The sequence below is a fragment of the Mustela lutreola genome, chromosome 2 (genome assembly GCF_030435805.1).
Source record: "Mustela lutreola isolate mMusLut2 chromosome 2, mMusLut2.pri, whole genome shotgun sequence".
In the NCBI taxonomy this organism is placed as follows: domain Eukaryota; kingdom Metazoa; phylum Chordata; class Mammalia; order Carnivora; family Mustelidae; genus Mustela; species Mustela lutreola.
This window is the reverse complement of record NC_081291.1, coordinates 118,774,579-118,796,749: the sequence shown is the minus strand read 5'-3', so window position 1 is coordinate 118,796,749 and position 22,171 is coordinate 118,774,579. Positions and strand designations below refer to the sequence as shown.

Here is a 22,171-nt window from a genome sequence, read left to right as displayed (position 1 = left end):
AACATAAAAAAAAAAAACCAGCCCTTTGGATAGTGCTTGATGAATGATCCATTTTAATCATAAAAAGACAAATTTAGATTATTTGTACTTTGATGGAAATTGCCACTTTCAAAGATAACAGTATCATAAACTAGGTAAATGGGTATTTTCACTGAAGACTGAACAGAGAACTTGAATCTATCATAGTCTCTTGTTTTCTCTTTTTTAAGTATTTTATTTTTAAGTCATCTCTGCACAAAACACGGTGCTTGAATTTACAACTCTGAGACACATACTTTCATCGACTGAGGGAGCCAGGTGCCCCCCATGTCTTGTTATCCAGAGTAGGATGTTTTCCAATCGGAAAGATTTGGAGAGGGAAAAATGATATATATGCCATTTACTGGGCCTTACTGAACATCTGTCTACCACATATGTTCACGTGATTACCTTTTCAATGGTACCCGTCATAGGAGCTATGGCTCCTTCCTGAGTTCCATCTGAGCTCACTGAAGACAAGTATTTGGGGACTGGAATGCCAATCTGTGTACTTCCTTCCTATAAATAGAAAACAAACTAGAAATGAAATCAAGATCAAACCACTGCAGTTTTATTAATATACCTAAGATAATGACTATTTTCAAGCTATTTGTTAACTATTAGTCATCTTTAATACGAGGGTTTTAATCTAGTTTGGTGACCTTAAGCAAATTATTAACCCCCTCTAAGTCTTAGTTTCCCATCATATAAAGGAGTAATGGCATCATGCCTCACAGGGAATTAAAGGATTTAATGTATTTAACTGCTGACAAAAAGATAGCCACTGTCCAAAAGACATTTTGGGCAGCATCCCCACTTCAAGTGCTTGGTCAAAGCCAGGAACTGTTCTTAAATGCCATATATATATTATTATTATTTTTTTTTCATTGATCATCACAGGAAGCTTATGAGGTAGGTAGGTACTGTTATTTTTCCTGTTTAGAGATGGGGGAACTGAAGCCAGAGAGTTTAACTAGCCCTAGCTCACACACCTGTTCCAAGGTAAAGCCAGGATTTGAACCAAAGCAGCTTCACGTTCCAGAACTCCTACTCATCACCACTCCACTATACTGCCTCCACCAACACATTGTTATAGCAGAGTAACTATGGAGAGGAATGCCTGATCATGTCAGATCATCCTTGACTCTGTATACGGTAAGTAGTTTAACTGCTTAATACTAAAGGCATCTGATCACAAAGGAGTATGAACTGTAAGCGGGTTGTCAAATGTGAGAAGACTTGGAAGAGGCCACAGTGTATTTGATAATACATTTTCTTTTCTGCCCATGTAGAAACTATGGGCTCATCAGGCAGCAGGCTCCTAAATGGGACCAATAAGACAGGAGACATACTCTGATCCAAACCTATGCCACATTTGCCTCAGTCACCAACCATCCTTTGATTGCCAAGATATCACCATTAACCCCCACTACTTCCCCAATGCCCACCTTCCCCACAAGGAATATTAGGTCCACAGACTCTTTCCTCAATGGTCACCTCCTCCCAAATGCCCAGAATTCCAAGTGCCAGGAGGATGGTGGTTGCCAAAGTATTCAGGCACCAAATGCCTGACAAAATACTGTGCACGGGGCAGTGAGACACTCTGACAAGTAGGGTGTCAGGACTTGTTTTAGAATTAAAGGAAGAGAATGGATATGTGTCTATCAGTGAGGAACTGTGTGAATAAAGAACCAGGGAGAGCAGGAATGTGGCAAAGGAACAGGGTGGAGAGGAGGACACAGAGGGCAGGTCATAGCAGTGATGGAAGGAAGCAAGGTTCTTCCTGATGTTTCAGTGGGGTGCCTCTGGTCAAGCAATGTTCTCCCAGACCTCAACAGTGGTATTATAAAAAAAGAGACGTTACCATGGAAAATAGGTAAATAGTATTTTCCAGGATAATTAGCTTAGTTTTACTAGCAACTCCATTAACAGAACATTTCAGGTAAGTGTAGTCTCCCTCAGTACAAAGATCACCAAGGACTTGGAAAGTTTCATCTTCAATCTGGGGAAAAAAAAGAGAAAAATAAGATCCTTAAAATAAATAAACCACCCTATAGAATTAATAAAATCAATCAATTCTTTACTATTAATAGTTTCAAAAGGTAACAGATGAAATATATTTTTTTTAAAAAGCCATATAGGAACTTAAGACTCATAAACAAAGTACTATGAATAGAAACAACATATGATAATTAAAAGAAAAAAAAACAGATAACTTATCTATAGCACTATTAATGCTGCAGATAAATGTTAAGAATAACAATAAAAACATGAAATAGAAATACAAATCAAATTAAGCAAGATTATTAAAATTCAGTTGACTATATTACACATTAGAATTCATATCTGAGTACCTGAAGTCAAATTTGGCTTTACTATGCCAATGTTTGTTAGTAAAGAAAAAAGCCAGAACCACCTAATTAGATGGTATGTCTTTTCTCTCTCCAATATGTAGCTAAAATGTATGGGTTTCAGTTTTGAGTTTAAGAAGATAAATTAGCTGGAGACTGGCCACAGTTTTCTCACTGTAAGAGAAAATGCCAAAGAACAGATTCCACACTTGATCTTTCAGGGAAGCTGACAAAGGGACAGGAAACCTTTCTGTTTCAAAAATGTTTTCTCACATACACACCCAAGAAAAAAAAATTCCTTTACACACAGGAAATCCATTTAAATCTTCTCTATGTTTCATTTCAATTCCTATGGGGTTACTGTCAAAGTCCCATGGCTATTCTTTTCAAATATATTATAGAGGTTGAGGTGAACCAGGTTACACTGTAGTATTTATACGCCGGTTCTCATCTATCCTAAGTTAAATATGACATTTACTGAGCTTTGTAACCTACTAAAACAGCCATTTGAATGTTTGTGAAATTCTCAGGACATAAAGGTTAGATCGGGAACAGTTTTGGTTAAAGGTTTACACAAGCTCATTCTAAATTTGTGAATATAGTTCAAAGAGCAGATTAGAACAAATCTGTAGCTGACTTTACCAAGGGAATAAGAAGGGGGCCCCCAAACCAGAGGGACCAATATGAATTACAACCCTCATAGACTTCCCAGTTTTTCTGAATCTCAGTGAAACAAAAATGGTATCTCATGGCACTGGCAGATCTGCAGCATATCCTTAATCAATCCTTTTTGTAGGACTTAAAGTCTCTTGGCTCAGATTAAAAGTGATTTATTCTGCTCTATGAATTTGTACCTTACTATATAGAAATTTGGTTGAGTTCACACATTATTGTTATTTTTTAAAATCCCTTTGCAGCATTTTATTTTATCAGTGTAAGGACTTCTTTTAATTGAGAACTACCATGAACACTTTGATAGGGATTCTCAAAGTATGACCTGCAGATCCCCTGGGGTCCCCAAACCACTTCATAATAATATTGACGTTACTTGCCTTTTTAAACCCTCATTCTCTCATGAATATACACTGGGATTTTCTAGAGACTGCAGAGCGTTTGATAATGTTACCCTGACAGCTAATGGAACATGTGCTGTGTAATCTTAGGTTTTAAATTTTCTCAATTTATCCTACAACTCAACAACAACAACAAAAAAACCCAACCTGAGTTAAAAAAGAGGCAAAGGACTTGAATAGACATTTCTCCAAAGAAGATACACAAATGGCCAATTAGCATATGAAAAGATGCTCAACATCATTATTCATTATGGAAATGCAAATCAAAACCACAGTGAGATAACACTTCATACCCATTAGGATGGCTATTATGAAGAAGAAAAAAAGAAACAAAATCAATGTTGGCGAGGATGCAGAGAAAAGGGAACCCTTGTGCACTGTTGGTAAGAACATGAAATGGTACAGTCACTGTGGAAAACAGTTCTTCAAAAAATTAAAAATAGAACATGACCATATGATCTAGCAATTCTATTTATGAGTATATGCCCAAAAGGATTGAGAACAGGGTCTCAAAGAGGTATTTGTCCCCCACGTACGTAGCAACATTATCCACAACAGGCAAAAGGTGGAAGCAACCCAAGTTTCCATCAGAGACGAATGAATAAACAAAAGTGTGGTATAGAGAGGCAATGCAGTATCACTCCACAGATGGAACACTGAGCATATGCTACAACACAGAAGAACCTTGAAGACATGCTAAGTGAAACAGCCAGTCGCAGAAGGACAAATATTGAATGATTTCATTTATATGAGGTATTTAAAGTAGTCAAATTCATAGACCCAGAAAAGTAGGATGGTGGTTGACAGGGGCTGGAAGGAGAGGGAGGTGGAAAAGGGCAAGTAGAATGTTATTGTGTAATGGGTACAAAGTGTCAATTTTGCAAGAGAAAAGAGGAGATGGGTGGCAGTGATGCCTGTAAAACAATGTCTTTTCACTCCATAATGTTTAATATGATAAATTTAACATATAATTTTAAAAATATACATTAAAAAGAACAGTAAGAAATAAAAGTATGCTTGGTTTAACTTTCTGAATGGTAAATATTAATACATGTATTTACACAAAAGCTCATTGGAATGTCTTAATAAGTTTGAAGGGCGTACACGGATTTTGAGACCAAAAAGTTTGAGAATGGCTGCTTTAGATGTAAATACATGCACATACTTTAGAGGCTTGTCAGGAGTCTGATTCAAAGCTATTATTACTATTTTTTTTTTAAACAAGTTTTCATTCTTAAGGGAACCACAGCCAAATTGAGGAAACAATCAGAACTGGAGAGGGGGTAATCTCACCAAATTGGTCTGAAATAAAAGCACATGGCATCCTCCAACTATAGTCATACTGGTCACTGGCTTAGGAGAAACCAGAGTGTAAAACAAAAAAAAAACAAAACCCTTCTCTGTATGAGAAAGATCAGATTTAGTTCTAAACTGTAGAACAAAACCAGTAAGACTTACCCGCATGCTATACGACCCATCATGGTTATACGTTACAGCTATGGCTACATCTTTATGGAAAAGGGGGGAAAATTGAAGAAAAATTAGAAGACAATCATTTATTCAGTAACTGACACTCTACAAATCTCTTTCAGCCTTAAAGATAACCACCTGTTAGGGATGTTAACACCTTTTAACTCTCGGACAATAAAGATTAAAGGAAAAAAGTCTATAGGCAGGTTCCAATAAAGGTGAATTTCAAAGGTTTCTTTTAAAAAAACAAACAAACAATAAAACATGGAGTTTTAGCGGTCTCTTAACTATAGAAAATAAACTGGTGGTTACCAGAGGGGAGGCGGGTGGTGCGGGGGTGGGGGGCGGGGGGGGGGGAATCAGCTGCAACAGGTGATTGGAATTAAGAGTGCACTTATCATGATGAGCACTGAGTAATGTACAGAATTGCTGAATCACTTACTGTATACCTGAAACTAATACAACACTGTATGTTAACTACACTGGAATTCAAATTTTTTAAAAAGTGGAGTTTTAGCTCTTCTAATGTTGTAGGATATTTTAGATGATTTTCCTTCAACAAGAAAAGTTGCAGTGTTAAAGTAGGAAATGCAATGGATTGGAAGAGAGTAATTCTGGTTTAAGATCCAAATCTGCCATCTGTGGCATGATCACCTCTGTGATCTTGACTAAATCATTTCAAATCTCAGAGTCCTGATATCCTGGTCCATTCTGACCCATTAAATGGTTATGAGAATGTAACAATGATTTACTAAATGTGAAAGTGCTTTGCAAACTGTAACAGAGGATACAAATACAATATATATTTCATAGTATTATGTGAACACTGAATTGGTTAAGGACTTTCCTAGGAGATGGGGGTGGGGGTGGGTGGTTGGAGAAGACCTTCCTAGGAGATGGAAATCAAAAGTTTTGCGGCCGAGAAAATGCAGACCAAAGTCATTTTATCGACTCCTGATACTTTAACCACCATTTTGATGCTGCCAGCTCAAATCTATTTCCAGCCCTGACCTTCCTTCTCCAGAACTCTGATTAGTCATTCCCAGCTGGATGCTCTATCGCACCTTAAAGTAAATATGGAGGGCCCAATAAATCATCTCCCCGCTCTTCCCACATTCCCTCCCACCCTGTGAGCTCCATGACTGACACTACTACTTTCCTTGTCATCCAGGTTGAAAACCTGTCCTTCTTACTTTCTCCTTTGCTTTTCACATTTGATAGTCACTACAAAACTGCCAAATTCTTCCCTATCTGTCCTACTCATGTCTTCCTCTCATTCCCCACTCAAACAACACTGAGGTCTTCTTGGGACTTCCTGCTTCCTGTCTCAGCCCTCCCAGCTGATGCTTCCTAATGTGTCTCCACTATATTCAGAATTCTTGGGCTGGTATTGAAGGCCCTGAACTCTCAGTCTTACTTCCCACTCTTCTTCTATAGGGTCCTATATTACAACCAAATGGGAAAATGGGCCAATTAATGTTCTCCATTATGTGCCTCCAGTCTTCCCCCTGCTGTGCCTCTTTGCTCATGCTCCCCTTCAACATGCTGTCAGTCCCCAGGCATACCAAACCGAAACCTCGCCCCGCGGTCACGTCATGCTCAGTCATGGTCCCTGGGAAAAGTCTGTCTAGCTGGAATGAATTTACTCTCCTCCAAACACTTCAATAAATATTTGCATATAAAACACCATTATGATTCTTTCCTCATCCAGTTTTATGACAGAATGATTTTTCTCTTTATCAGCTGTTTTGTAAAAAAGTACAAAAATAAAACTTAACAAAAGTCAAATACTGAAGTATATAAAGTAAAAAGGGAAAGTCCTCTCTATTGCCTTCTGTAACTACTGTTAAACTCTCTAATGTGAGTCCTTTCAGAATGCACAAACGTATTTTTTTTTATAAAAATAGTATATTCTTAAACATATTGTTCTGAAACCAACTTAAAACTTTTTATTTATTTTTCCAACTTTTTTTTAATTAACATGTGACATATATATCTACTTTGTCTTTCAATAGTAGCAAGGGGGTAGTTTCGTCATGATGATGAGGAGGAGGATGACAGTTAATGTCTACTGACTGCTTCCTATATGCTGCACGATGAGCTTTCTACTGTCTCATTTAATATCCACAACAACCCAAGGAAGTAATTATTACTTTCATTCCTATTTATGATTGAGGACCTTGACGCTTAGAGTGTGTGTCTTGCCCAAGGGTCACAGACAACAGAGGAATCAGGATCACGCTCATAACAGCCTAACTCCAAGGTCTGCATTATGTTTATTTTATTTTATTTTAAGATTTAATTATTTATTTTAGAGACAGAGAGAAAACACAGTGAAACAGAGGGAGAGGGAGTCCTAAGCAGACTCCGTGCTGACTGTGAAGTCCAATGTGGGGCTCGATCCCATGACGCTTAGGGGTCTCAGGGCCTCAGGCCAAAGAGTCGGATGCCTAACCAACACACCCCTCAGGCTTCCCTAGGGTCTGCATTATTAACCACCACACCACCTATCTTCCCAACATACGCATTTCTCTTTTCTTTGCTAGGTGGTGAATTCCTAGAGAGAGGAAAGTAGGGACAAAGACATGTTTTTTCCTCTTCTTCATATTACTCAAAACATCTGTTTTTTTGAAAACAGATGTAATGAACATACAAGAACATATGTTTGTAATGAACACATGAGTAAATGAAACTTCTCCAACCTATACCTTGCCAGTATCTTTCAACCCTTCTTAAGAGAAAATGTACCAATTAAACATTAGGGGTTTTTTCAATTTATGAAATATGAAATGTATTCAGATGATAGGAATGCCAACAGAAATACAGTAAACACACTGCCAGGAAAACTAAATTCTTTTAAAAATTTTCTTAAAAACTTGAATTATAGTTGGTATATAATATTAAATTGGTTTCTGGTATACAACATAGTGAATTCAGCAATTATATACATTATGAAATGCTTACCCTGATGTGTATTATATTACTGACTATATTCTCTATGCTGTACTTTTCATTCCTATGACTTACTTGTTGTATAACTAGAAGTTTGTACCTCTTAATCCCCTTCACCATTTCATCTACTGCCTCCCCCTCCTTCTGCAAACACTAGTTTGTTTTGTGTTTGTTTCTTCACTGTTTGTTTGTTCACTTGTTTTGCTTTTTAGAATCCACATATAAGTGAAATGATATGATATTTGTCTTTCTCTGGCTTATTTCACTCATTTCACTGTCTAAGTCCATCTATGTTGTCACAAATGGCAAGATTTCATTCTTTCTTAAGGCTGAGTTGTCTTCCATTGTGTATATATGCCACATCTTCTTTATCCATTTATCTATCGATAACCCACAGCTAACAACATACTCAATGATAAAAAGCTGAAAGTTTTCCCACTAAGGTCAGCAAGAAGACAAGGATGTCCACTCTCACCACTTTTATTCAACATAGTACTGGAAGTTCTAGCCAGAGCAATCAGACAAGAAAATAAATAAATAAAAGGCATTCAATGGATAAAAAAGAAGTAATTATCTATTTCCAGATAATATGATACCATACAAAGAAAATCCTAAAGACTCTACCAAAAAGCAGAGCTAATAAATGAATTCAATAAAGTTGCAGGATACGTAAACCAACATACAAAAATCTGTTGCATTTCTATTCACTAATAATGAAATAGCAGAAAGGGAAAGAAAGAAAACAATCCCATTTACATTTGCACCAAAGAGAATAAATTCTTTCATATGTTATGGGTAACTGAATTTGTTCTTCCCTCCCCTACTTATCTAGAAATCTCCACAAGAGAATGTTAAATATCCTCTTCTCTATTTTTTAAATTAATTTTCTATAATTACTCTATAATCTATATATATCTATAGAGAATATAGATAAAATCTATATAATCTATAAATCATCATATTCTTTGCCCAATGTGGGGCTTGAACTCATGACCCCAGAATCAAGTTGCTTGCTCAACCGACTGAACCAGCCAGGCATCCCATCCTCTTACATATTTAATAAGGTATGGAAGTGTAGCATGGTGCAGTGTTAGGTTAGCACATATACCCTGGAGTGTGGGTTTGAATTCTGACTCCACCAATTACTTCTGGAATGACTTTAAGAAAATTATTAATCTCTCTAAGTTGGTTCCCCATTTATAAAGTTGACACTAATAATAACACCAATTTCATTGGCCTGTTCTGAAAATGGTAATTATTCATGGAAAGCACTTAATATCTGGCATATACAAAACACTCAATAAATCTTAGCTATTATTCTTGTTCTTATTATTGAGGGTAGGGCAGGGTTTTGTGAAGCATGGTCACTAGCAACGAAGTAGGGATATTCTTCAAGCCTTAAGTATTTAAAATACTTGATCATTTGCACTGAGATAATTAAGAGTTGGTTCTACTTTAGATTCATAATTGCTTCTTGGCCCTTATGACTTCCTGTCTGGTATATGCACTCATTCAATCATGACTACTGTTACTTAGCATTTATCAGACACCCATCAAAACATTTCTGAAAGCTGTTACATTCAGGCCTGGGTCATTGCTGAAAAAGACCACCAAAAGATGTAGTGAACAGCAACCATGCTGGTTTTCAATCGTGTATTCATTCTCTTAATTAAAAATTTTAAAAATTTCCAAGAAATGTACCATAGTTCAAAACACTGCTAAGTGCCTTGGTGAAGAGCCATACCAAATAACACAGCTGGCTCATTTGAATTTTAATCACATATGCAATTTTTCTGTTTAATTTAGGTTGAAAAGGCCACTGAAACTTTACTGCTACTGATACTTCTATTCGGTATACAGGAGTCTAGAGTAAGATCATCCCTGGTTTTGGAGGAGGTGTTTTTTTAGAATGAATTAAATAAACATACCAGCATAAAATGGATAGGTTAACCATTTGTAGACCGCTACTCTATCAGGGATGTTGGCAAACATTTTTTTTCCATATATGCAACACACTGAAGGTAATGACCATCTAGGTTCAGGATGAAAAAAGATCTCAAGAGCTGTAACCCAATCAACTTCTGTGAAAAAGGAGTTTGCTAAAAACCAAACAGATGTCTACAGAGAGTTGAGATAAAGAAGATCTTACTCTGTCTGGGGAGGAGGGTACTGCCATGAGTGAGCAGGAGGATTCTGTTCCACCTGGGAGGCACGGTTTTTGTAATGGTGCCGTCACAGTTCAATGAAACCTCACGTTCAAGGTTATGCAGCCCTCCCAGCTCTGACTCCACACCAATGTCACTTCCCATGCAAACCGTCCTGCTGCAGAAGGGATACTGCTATCAAGGGACTCTGATCCCTCTGATACACTGTTCCAGCCACAAATATATAAAAAATTTTAAATTTTTGGTGTCAGACTCTCCTGGCTTCAATTATAATAAATCAGTCCCACCTTCAGCCTACTCAAATTAGCTTGCAGTCAAAAATCAACTTCCCACTGGAAAAGTAAAAACAGCATAGGAGTCAAGATCAGAAAGGCTGGGTGTCAATGTCACAAACCTTCAGTAAGTTACTTCACCTTCTCTACCTCAGTTTCATCAGCTGTACATGGGAATGTCAGGGATTCCCCCTCATTCAATTATAGTGAAGACAGATTTTTTTTTTAAGATTTTACTTATTTATTTGAGGGAGAGACAGAGAGAAAGAGAGCAAGAGTGGTGGGAAGGGGCAGAGGGAGAGGGAGAAGCAGAATCCCTGCTGAGCAGAGAGCCAGACAGACACTGGGCTCGAGTCCAGAATCCTGAGGTCATGACTTGAGCTGAAGGTGGACATTTAACTGACTGAACCACTCAGGTGCCCCTATTCTGGTGAATATAAAAATTTACATGTGATTGGGCACTTAATAAATCATAGCTCCTTAATAACTCACTTCAACCTAAAACACTGCCTGACTGGTAGGTAATCCTTCTCCCTAGAGTAGTTTTGGATACTGTTCTTCGTATTTAAAAGCAGTACATTCTTGCTGAAGAAAAACTGCAAGGCAAAGAAAGTATAAAGACGTGGCCTGTGCAGGGTTGGGGTGGGGGGACACCAACCACCTCAAATCCCGCTACCCAATGGTCACCTAACATCTTGGAATATTTCATTTTAGTCATTTTGCTAGTTATGTTTTATGACATATTTTTCAAATAGATACAAAATACAGAAAAAGGGAAAAAGAAGAAAGATACCACTAATTGTACCACCTGAGCTCATCAATCCTGGTATTCCTACCAACGGTTAGACTAGGGAGCTTCAAAAATGTAACTGAATGCTCCGTGACTGGGGTGGGCCCTTTTATTCCAGGTGAACATGAGCTATTTCTCTGAAGCACATTCCTCTTTTAATAAAACATTACTTACTGTTTTTACCATCCCTCAGAGTTATGTTTCTTGTGTAAGAGATATTCAATCTTCTTCCACTGCTGGATGCAAAAGGGGAGTACTGATCTAGAAGAAAATAAAAATTCAGCAAGAAATTTACAAACAACAGGCCTGACTTTATACTTTTCAAAAGAAAATGTAAAACATCAGCCCTACGCTGGTAGCTCAAATGTGTCCTCTTTGTCCTTACTGCTTTAAATTTAAATTAGACACTTTCATTTACATCTCAGGAAATGTCATGTGAAAAATTACAGCTTCTCTGAAAAATCAGAGTGTGTGCAGCCGAAACGTTCTTCCTCTGGGGGCGTAAGCAGCCCAGAGGTCTCCCCTTCTTGGGTAAATGCATTCCAGGTCACCAAATCTCCACCACTCACTACTTCTCTCTCGCCTCGCCTCTTTCTGCGTCACTCGTCCCGCCCACAGGCTTGTGTGTTCATCCTCTGTTGGACAATATCCAGGAGTTATAGCACAGCTGAACTGAAGCAATTTCTTCTGAGGCTCAAATGTTTGCTGTTTATAAATTGTGAAGAGGAAGGACAGTAAGAAGACACTTGATTCTGGGGTGTCTGGGTGGGTAGTTGGTTTAGTGTCTGCCTTTGGCTCAGGTCATGATCCTGGAGACCTGGGATCGAGTCTGGTGTTTGTCTCCCTGCTCAGTGGGGAGCTTATTTGCCTATTTCTCCCCCTGCACCTTCTCCCTCTCAAGCTTGTTCTCTCTCTCTCTCAAATAAATAAATATAATCTTGAAAAAAAAAGGATACTCGACTCTAACGATGCTATGTTCAGGCTTAGGAACTCCGGGTGGGCATATTTAGAGGCATTTCACATAGTGTAAAAGGACAAAATGAGAAGTAGTTATATATTTTAAGATTTCGATATAACTTTCTTAAATGAATCTAGAAATTAAAAATCCTAATAATAAAATCCTATAATAATCCTAAAAATAATGAAGAGATAAATGGATTATTATTTTTTTTTTTCTTATTGGCTCCAAAGGTAGGAGTTAGCCTGAAATAAATATTTTGAAGCAAGTTGGGAGGGTTCAGATTTTGCTCAATTTAAAGGGAAGAACTTTTAAATGAAGAGCTGACTGAAACCCTAATAGGCTAATGAGTTCTTGTTACAAATTTTTAGCTTCCTGAGGTGTTAGGAAGAGCTTGAGCAACAATGCCATGCGGGGTGCTGAAGCAGACATGTGTGCATGAAGCAACCGGGAATATCCGCCACAGTCCTTCCCGTGCTCAGATCCTCTGATTCGAGGCAAGTACCGAGGTCTCTGGTTTGCCAGAAACTGGAGCATGGAATAGGAAAGGAAAGGAGGAAATAACACAATGGTAAATCTCAGGTAACCCAAGAGAATCTTGAGTCTCCAGTGCTCTGTCTTTGGTTCCTAGGACCAAGGAAGTTGCCACAGTAAGAAAATATAAGAACATAGGACCTCAAAAGGAGCGGCAAATTAAAAAAGCTTTGGAAGGAGTCAGCACAGGGTGTAGGAAGGACCTAGCTAGCATTTGGTTGAAAAAAGATCCATCTCAACACTGTTAGGCAAGTAATTAAGTTATATTTAGTGGGTTAAAAAGTCTTTAGGGGCATATGCATGATATGTGAATGCACTCTACTTCACATAAAAACCACACAGGCAGAAGACACTGTCAATCACCGAGAAAAGAAAAGGGACACAAGAGTGGCATAAAGGAAGAAAAGCACCTCCAGAAAAGCACTTTATTCACCGACTTCACAAGCAGAGGAAAGGGAAAAGTATTCCATACCTTGTGACTGAACATTGAAAATATCAGACACAGCTTTCTCCTGGAGGATGAGACCCAGAGCTGCCTGGCATAAAAACTCCTTAGCTGTGGCCTTCCTACTGGGAAACAGTTCTTTGTGGTGCTGAGCGATGAAATCTGTGTGCACATTCCCAGCCTCAAACTCTGGGTGGCCAGACAGGTTAAGGAGGAAGTCAATGTTGGTATGCAGTCCGACTATCTAGGAAGAGAATAAAACCCACATCCCCAGTGAGTAGGGAAAACAACACATTCAGAAAATCGTTTCTATGGCATCTGCTCTTAAGGAGTGTTTTCTACAATGAAGTATTTTCTGCAATGGACAACTCTCAAGGAAAACTGAAAACCTACGACGGTGCCACATGGTGGCAGTAGGACAACTTGTAGGAAAACCAAAACAACACAAAAAACCCCACTTCACCATCACCATCTATTTGGACTTAACATTTAAAGCTGTATTGTATGATACATTTTAAAATGTAGTAGACTACATTTCACTCTTTTTTTTTTTAAAGATTTTTTTTTTTAAATTTATTTATCAGAGAGAGGGGGGCGGGGAGAGAGTGAGCACAGGCAGACAGAGGCAGAGGGAGAAGCAGGCTCCCTGCCAAGCAAGGAGCCTGATGTGGGACTCGATCCCAGGACGCTGGGATCATGACCTGAGCCGAAGGCAGCTGCTTAACCAACTGAGCCACCCAGGCGTCCCTACATTTCACTCTTTATGATAAAGAGGAAATAGGAAATGATGTTAGGGTAGGTAGTGTGGAGACATTTAATTGACTCATGCTAGGAAAGTGATAAATGTTAAGAAACTTAAATGAGATTTATTTGCACGATAATGAAGACATCCCACTCAGAATACTCCCACACAACAGGAAGATTGCAAAATGAGGATAGGATTGCTACACTGAAGAGGGGTTAGGATTAAATGACCTCAAAAAAACTTCCGACACTAAAGTCCAAACTTTGCACACTGGTATAAAAACAAAAAGGCATAAAATGAAACCAGCTATCCGAGCCTTGGGTTCATTCATTCATTCATCCAATCTCTCATTTAACAGCCATTTACTGAGCACCGTTAGGTGCCAGGCCCTGATCCAGGTACTGGGGACACAATGAGGAATGAAACCTCACAGAGCTTATATTCTAGGGACAGATAACATACAATATCTATAAACAAGTATCTAATATGATATCAGGCTACATGAAGAAAAATAAGGCTGGCTAAGGGGAAAGAGAAGAGCAAAGGGCCTTATTTTAAATGGGGTGACCTGGTTTCAAGCTACACTACAGAGCTGTAGTAATAAAAACATTATGGTACTGGCACAAAAAATAGACACAAAGATCAATGGAACAGATCTGACAGCCCAGAAATAAACCCATGCTTATATGGTTAATTAATCTATGACAAAGAAGGCAAGAACATACAATGGGAAAGGACCATCTTTTCAATAACTGGGGTTGGAAAAACAGGACAGCTATATGCAAAAGAATGAAACTAGAACCACGTTCTCACACCATACACAAAAAATAAACTCAAAATGGATTACAGACCTAAATGTGAGACCTGAAACAATAAAACTCCTAAAAGAAAACATAGGCAGTGATCTATAGGTTATCAGCTTAAGCAAAAATATTTATGGAGATGTCTCCTCAGGCAAGGGTAACAAAAGCAAAAATAAACTACTGGGACTATACCAAACTAAAAAGCTTTTACACAGGGAAAGAAACCATCAACAAAATGAAAAGGGAATGGGAGAAGAATGGGGGAAGATAGTTGGAAATGATATATCCTGATAAGGGGCTAATATCCAAAATATATAAAGAACTCCTACAACTCAACACCAAAACACCTAATAATCCAATTGAAAAGTGGCCAGTGGACCTGAACAGACATCGTTTTTTTCCTCCAGAAAAGATATACAAATGACTAACAGACACATGAAAAGATGCTCACCATCACTCATCATCAGGGAAATGCAAATCAAAACCACAATGAGATATCACCTCATACCACTCGGAATGGCTAATATCAAAAAGACAAAAATAACAAGTGTTGGTAAGGACATGGAGAAAAGGGAGCCCTTGTGTCCTGTTGGCAGGAAGGTAAATGGGTACAGCTTCTGTGGAAAATAGTATGAAAGCTCTCCCCAAAATTAAAAACAGAAATACCATATATCCAGTAATTCCGCTGCTGGCTATTTCCCCAAAATGATATGAAATGATATGAAAACACTAATTAGAAAAGATATATGTACCCCTATGTTTACTGTAACATGATTTCCCCTAGTTGAGTCTATCCATAGATGAAGGATAAAGAAGATATGGTGTATACACATAATGGCATAGTACTCAGCCATAATAACGAAATCTTGCCATCTGTTACATGGATGGACCTAGAGGGTATTACACTAAGTGAAATAAGTCAGACAAAGATGAGTATCAGACAATTTCACTTACAGGTACAATCTAAAACACAAAGCAAACACACAACAGAAACAGACTCATAAATAGAGAACTGGTGGTTGCCGGAGGGGAAGGTGATGAGGGGGACAAGTTAAGCAGATGAATGGGATCTAGAGGTACAAATTTCCAGTTATAAAATACGTAAGTCACAGGAATAAAAACAGCATATGTAGTCACTAATACTGTGATCACTTTGGTGACAGATGGTAGCTACACTTACTGTGATGAGTCCTGTATAGAATTGAATCACTCTGTTGTACACCTAAACTAATATAATATTATATATCAACTATACTTCAATTAAAAAAAAAATGAATGAGCCTGGGTGGCTCAGTTAGTTAAATGATTCTTGGTTTCAGCTCAGGGTCGTAGGATTAGGGGCTGCATTGGGGCTCTGTGCTCAATGTGAGTCTGCTAGGGATTCTTTCTCTTCCTTTCCCTCTGCCCTTCCCCCACTTATGCATGCATGTGCATACCCTCTCTCTCGCAATAAATAAATAAAATCTTCAAAAAAAATGGAGAAGCCTGGGAAGGATTCTGAAGTAAGCAGGAGCTGAGGCTAGTGAGGAGGGAGGCCTGTGATTATGTGTGGAAAGAACATTCTGGAAGACAGAATAGGAACACATGGGTTCCAAGGAATGGCAAGGAGACCTGTGTGGTTGGAGCCACAGAGATGAGAAGTTTGGTCAAATTAATGCTATATAACACTTTGGATGTCACGGGTTAATAAATCCTTTTATGAAGCTACATCAGTGTGGTTTGGAGCTTATTCCACCAAGGAAATTAACGTGCTACAAAAAAGCAACAAATTTTGTCAAATGGATAAAAGTGAAAACAATTATTTTCCTTTGGGGAAAATAAAACCAGACTGTAGGCCACACTTGTGCAGCTGGCCTTATCTAACAGGATGAATATGAATTTAATATCAGATGTCACCAAAGTATAACACTGACATTAACAGTTTTAGTCCTGCAATTTTTCTTTTCTAGCTGAATCAAGAAGTCATTAAAGTCTATTCTGACCCATGGGAATGTGAAATCAGTTTGTTCCTGCCACCTGGGTAACTGGTAGAAATAAGCTGACAAGGACAAAGGCTGCCCAATTGCGAGAGTCATCCTTGGCTGTGGAGAGACACAGATCATCGGGGTCCCCAACATGGCCCCAGGGCACTCACATTGTACTGACGAAGGCTATACCTCAGTTTTGTTAAGGCTGCCTGGCGATCTGCACCCCATACAACCAGCTTTGCAATCATTGGGTCGTAATGCACTGAAACCTCATCTCCTGAAATTGAAAAACCATAGTTAACCACTCAAAGTCAAAACTCAAAGTGATAAAATATGACATGCAAGACATTCTGCTGGGGCTTTCTGCTCATTTCACACTTAATCTTCAGGGGCTTTATGCTCATTTCACACTTCATCATCTTTCTATATTTGCTATAATTTTTCCCTCAGTTACTAACACTAGCCTGATGTGCCTGGTTTTCATTAGCTCCCAAGGATATAGAGGTCCCAAAGAATTTTATGGCTCAATTAAAACCACCAACTATCCCCAAGGAACCAGCAAAAGGAACAACATCTTGCATGATAGATATCGTTACCACTGTTTTATTCATGAGGAACTGAGGCTCACAGGGGTTTAAGAACTTACCACAAGTCTGAGGAGATGATGGCCACCCGAGGGCACCAGTCCCGAAAAGAGTGATCAAATAACACACACGGTGGCTTTCCCCATCCTGTCTTCTTCTGAACCTTCTCTTCCCTTCTCATTTTGAAAGTCAGTTCAAACTGCCTTTACCCTCTCCTGTCACAATCACTTCTGCCCTTAGCATTCCCCTCCCGCCACCCTTCGGCTTCCTCATCAGAAAAATACGGATCATAATCCTACTATCCTAGAGGGTTCTTGGAGCATTGACAATCAAAAGGCCAAATGCCATACCTGGCAGAACCAATAAACAAATAGCAGCTATCATTGCTACGACAGAGTCTTAGAGAACAAGAATCCTAACAATGCAGCCCCATAAGTTCAGGGCCACGCACATGAAGACCCAGTCGTAACCCAGCCTGTGCTCCTCAAGCTGCTAGCTGGAATAGTTGGGAAAAAAAAAAAATCTGAACCATGCACATCTCATGGTTCAAGGTTAAAAATGGTTCAAGTCAAAAGGATGTGGTATGTTATAAAGAATACTGTTCTAGGATCTTTGTGTGACTTTTGGCAGCTCACTTGACCCCTCTAAACCCCAAGGTTTCCATCTATAAAATTATAAAATCAAAGTGTTAAAAAATACTCCCATGTCCATCATCCCCTCACCTACCCCCCCCCACCCCTCACCAACACATACAGAACACTTCTAGGCCCAGGCCTGAGCAAGGTGCTGCAAACACAACATGGAAGAAACTTAAAATATAATGGGAAAGCTAGACAGGAGGTAAAAGCTTACTGTAAAAGAACATAAGGAAAGTGCTCAGGGAAACACAGAAGAGGAAGGTTGGGGAAGCTTCTTAGAGTAGACAACCCTCCCCATGTGGAGATGTGAATCTGGGAGTCCTTCTTGGAATTACACCTCTGTTAGCCTTTGAGCACCTTTGTTAAATTACACTGCAAGTTTAGCTTGCCCTGCAGATTCTTTCTTTTCCATTGCAAGTGTTTTCTTTTCTCTCTAAAGTATTTTGCTGTTAAGTTCAAAAAAATGGACTGACAGTATACTAAGTCTTGCTGTGGTTTAGCCAGAGCTCTCAAAATTCTTCCAATTTGTCCTCAAGATGTCCTGACTCCTCATTTTGGCTTTCAAGACACTGTGTGACCTGCTCTCCACCTATACCCCTAGCTGCACTATCCTGCATCCTTTCCTCCAGCCACATGTTTTCTTACAGTTCCTCCACCACGCCTGGAGTTAAGCTCTCCCTTCTTCACTGTTCTGTGCGCTGCTCAATCTGCCTACTCAGATCCACTCGTGGCTCCTCTTCAAAATGTGTCCCGGCTGTACTGGCCTAATACAACCTCTGATCCTGAGAACTGCTCTTCATCACTTGCCCTCCGAGTAACTTCTGGCAACTAGAGTCAAGGTGGTAGGAGCTCAGGGTGTAGACTCTGGAGCCAGAGAGACCAGGTCTGAATCTTGGCTCCAACAGGGACCTTGGGCAAGTCACCTAACTTCTCTCTGCCCTGGTTTCCTCATCTGGAAAATGGGGGTGATAACACCACCTACTCACAGGGTAGTTCTCATAGTTAAAGCAGCCCATGTAAAGAAGTCACCTGGAACAGTGTACACAGTACACTGTAAATGCTAAATAATTGCTATGACCATCATTGTGAATCATATGCTGACTATGAGAGCTCTTGGGCAGTTATTATTTTATTTCTCTTTATTTCTTTGATTATTGTTTAGCTTGCACTGAGTTTATATATTAATTCTATATATTAATTCTCCAGCTTGACTTTAAGTCCCTTGAAGGCAGAAGGCATTGGCAGAGCCTTCAATTACTTTTAGAACTAGGGAGAGTAGAAATATAAATGTGTGTTATTTAGGTTTGAAGAAGTACTGCTACATTTCAACAAAGGGTGTATTATTTAAAAACACTAGCTATTGGGGCGCCTGGGTGGCTCAGTGGGATAAAGCCTCTCCCTTCAGCTCAGGTCATGATCCCAGGGTCCTGGGATCGAGCCTCACGGAGGGCTCTCTGCTCAGCAGGGAGCCTGCTTCTCTCTCTTTCTGTTTCTGCCTGCCTCTCTGTCTACTTGTGGCCTCTGTCAAATAAATAAATAAATAAATTTAAAAAAAAAAAAAAAACTAGCTATTTTTTAAAAATAACTATTGCAGAAAGAAAAATAAAGATTAATGAGAAATCAATTAAGTTTTTTTATTATAAAACATACTAGACATTTCCATAAGACACAGGGAAAAGATGCTGTCCGGAAATAATTACACACCGAAAATTAAAAAAGACCGACTTTTCATTTATTTCACTTTACCTTGTCTCACTCCAGTTTCAATCCTAGTGCAAAGGTCTGCCTGAGGGGTGGAGAGATGCACTAATGGCCCAGCCCCCGGCATGAAGTTATTGTCAGGATCTTCTGCATATATTCTAGCTTCAAAGGAATGGCCCTGCAGAGTTATTTCTTCCTGGCTCAAAGGAATCTTCTCTCCTGCTGCAATCTGGTAAAAGAAGATGTGCTTCTATGAAAATCCCCTTAATAGCACCTATGAGACTTGGAAGTTGATGGTCTTGCTTTTTTCCATGGAAAATGTACACTTGGGCTTTATAATGAAGCCAAATAAAAATTATTATTTTATCTACCTCCCCGAGTTTGGGGCAAAAACAAAAATAGGTTAAAAAACAGATGCAGCTTGGAAATAATGTATTAATTACAATGGATTTCTAGAGTTTTTAAGTAGAAAAAACAGGTGAACTGATGACTAAATTATAAGAGCAATGTTTTTTCAATGTAATCACAGTTAAAAATTCTTACTGGCAAGATAATCTGTTTTCATTTAAAACATCAGTGCTCAGTTACCAAACCAATCTTTTTTTATAGTTAATTATTAATTGGTGTTTAGGACCACACTCACAGCTATGGCAAAAGTATGGCATTTGTCATCTTTGTTAACCTTTTTTTTTAAGTTTATTTATTTAAGTAAACTCTATACTCAATGTGGGGCTCAAAGTCCCCACCCTGAAATCAAGAGTCACACGCCCTACCCACTGAGCCAGCCGGCGCCCCATCTTTGTCATCTTCATCACCAAGTGGGTGATAAAGCAAAACAGAAAGGGGAACACAATGGTTTTTTAATTTTATTATGTTAAACGCATACTGAGTGATGCCAGATTATAAACAGGATTACCATCGTTGCTTATCACTACTATAATTATGCTGACTGTTTGTTATGTACTAATACAACAGCCCTCTCTCTTCAACTAGTATAGTTTGGAAAAGGCGATTGGAGGATATGCTGTCATTCTTTCTACTCTCTCCTTAAGTTGTCCTTTAAGATGAGAAAAGGACAAACTGAGAAAGCAAAAGATAGAGGGGAAGAAATGAAGTAATTTAGCACCACTTGGAATTAAGCAGGAAAGCATGAAACAGAGGCAAAGATTTCATCTCTTTAACTCTGTAGGTAGGAAAAATCAGGAACTACAGGAGTTAAGAATGAAAGGAAAATGGAGTACACTGAATGCCTTTTTGACATGGTCTTTCAAACCACAGACTCTGCAGCCCTATTGTCTGGGTTCCAATTCTGTTTTTATATTTTGTTCTGGGCTTGTTTCTTAATCTGTTGATGTTTCAGAGGAAAGTGCATATGGAAAGCACTATACCAGTGTTAGCTACTGTCATTTCATTCTTATCCTTTATGATGAAATACTTTTTAATGTTTTAATGAAGAATTCTCTTTGTCTTGCTACAAACAAGGAGAATGACCATGTGTCTGTATTTCATGATGTGATCTTATTTCTAACTATATAGCCCCATTTCAATTTGGCTTATCTTTGCTTATTTTCCTCTCAGGTTGGCTTCTATCTGGGTTCAGAAGAAACATGCCGCAACCAAGCCTCTGAATCTTTGGAAATCTGTGTCTTGTTAGTTTGCTCAGGCTTAGACACTAACTCTTTGGAACTCCTGGACCTTGGCTATTTTCCCCAGCTTCCATGGACAAGGCTACCCACCTGCGTCTGCAGCCCAGAGGCTGACATCACTGCAGCCTCATTCTATGGAGTCTTTGCCTCCAGAGGCTGTTCTGAAGCTTGAACTCTTACCTCACTAAATGGCAAGACCCCTTGTTTTACCTCTGACTGGAAGGTGGACTCCAAGTGCCTTGAATGTTGTAAATGAGGTCTGGTGGTATCCATCAGTTCTAGAATCCCTCCCCTGATAAGAAAAACCTGCGACTCTTTAAAGGGCCTTCAAAGCTCTTGCAATTTCTTGAGAGGCAAAAATAAAAAGTCTCCTAGTTCCCCTTCTTTCCAAAAGCTTTCTCTTCCTTTCCTTAGAAACCTTTTATCCATCATGATTTCAAAATTGTAGACTCCTGGGGCACTGGAGTGGCATAGTCAGTTAAACGTCTGACTCTTGCTTTCAGCTCAAGCCGAGATCTCAGGCTCCTGAGATTGAGCTCTGCTTTGGGCTCTGCACTCAGTGCAGTCTGCCTGAGACCCTCCCCCTTTCCCTCCACCCCTCCCACCGCCTCTAAAAATCAATCAATCAATCAATCAAAAACAAACAAACAAAAAAAATCCAGACTCTCTCAATTACTGCTTCAGAAAAAAAAAAAAAAATCCCCCTTTCCTTGAATTCTGGAAACAGAACCACTCTTTCCCAAACTTTCTATATTTGCTATAATTTTTCCCTCAGTTACTAACACTAGCCTGATGTGCCTGGTTTTCATTAGCTCCCAAGGATATAGAGGTCCCAGAGAATTTTATGGCTCAATTAAAACCACCAACCATCCCCAAGGAACCAGCAAAAGGAACATCATATTGTTGTCCATAGATGTTCTGAAAAGACAAAATTATCAAAATAATCAAGACTTTTATCATCGCAACCAAGCAAAAAAAAAAAAAAAAAATTAGATTCAAATATATAAAGAACCAAGAATCCACAGAGATCAAAAGTACTTATAGTGCTTAAATATTTTT

The 22,171-nt window shown here is 38.9% G+C and overlaps 1 protein-coding gene across 2 annotated transcripts in view; it reads right to left on the bottom strand.

Annotated features, from left to right (window-relative positions):
* Positions 1 to 22,171, bottom strand: part of MCCC1 (methylcrotonyl-CoA carboxylase subunit 1) — a 57,421-nt gene that overhangs the window by 2,769 nt on the left and 32,481 nt on the right. For both annotated transcript variants that reach the window (XM_059163368.1, XM_059163367.1), the window contains 7 exons: positions 19,512 to 19,695; positions 16,711 to 16,820; positions 13,056 to 13,272; positions 11,266 to 11,352; positions 4,901 to 4,950; positions 1,883 to 2,020; positions 430 to 537 (listed from right to left, as the gene is read on the bottom strand). In XM_059163368.1, coding sequence (XP_059019351.1) covers positions 430 to 537; positions 1,883 to 2,020; positions 4,901 to 4,950; positions 11,266 to 11,352; positions 13,056 to 13,272; positions 16,711 to 16,820; positions 19,512 to 19,695 — 894 coding nt within the window. The remainder of the gene's footprint in view (positions 1 to 429; positions 538 to 1,882; positions 2,021 to 4,900; positions 4,951 to 11,265; positions 11,353 to 13,055; positions 13,273 to 16,710; positions 16,821 to 19,511; positions 19,696 to 22,171) is intronic.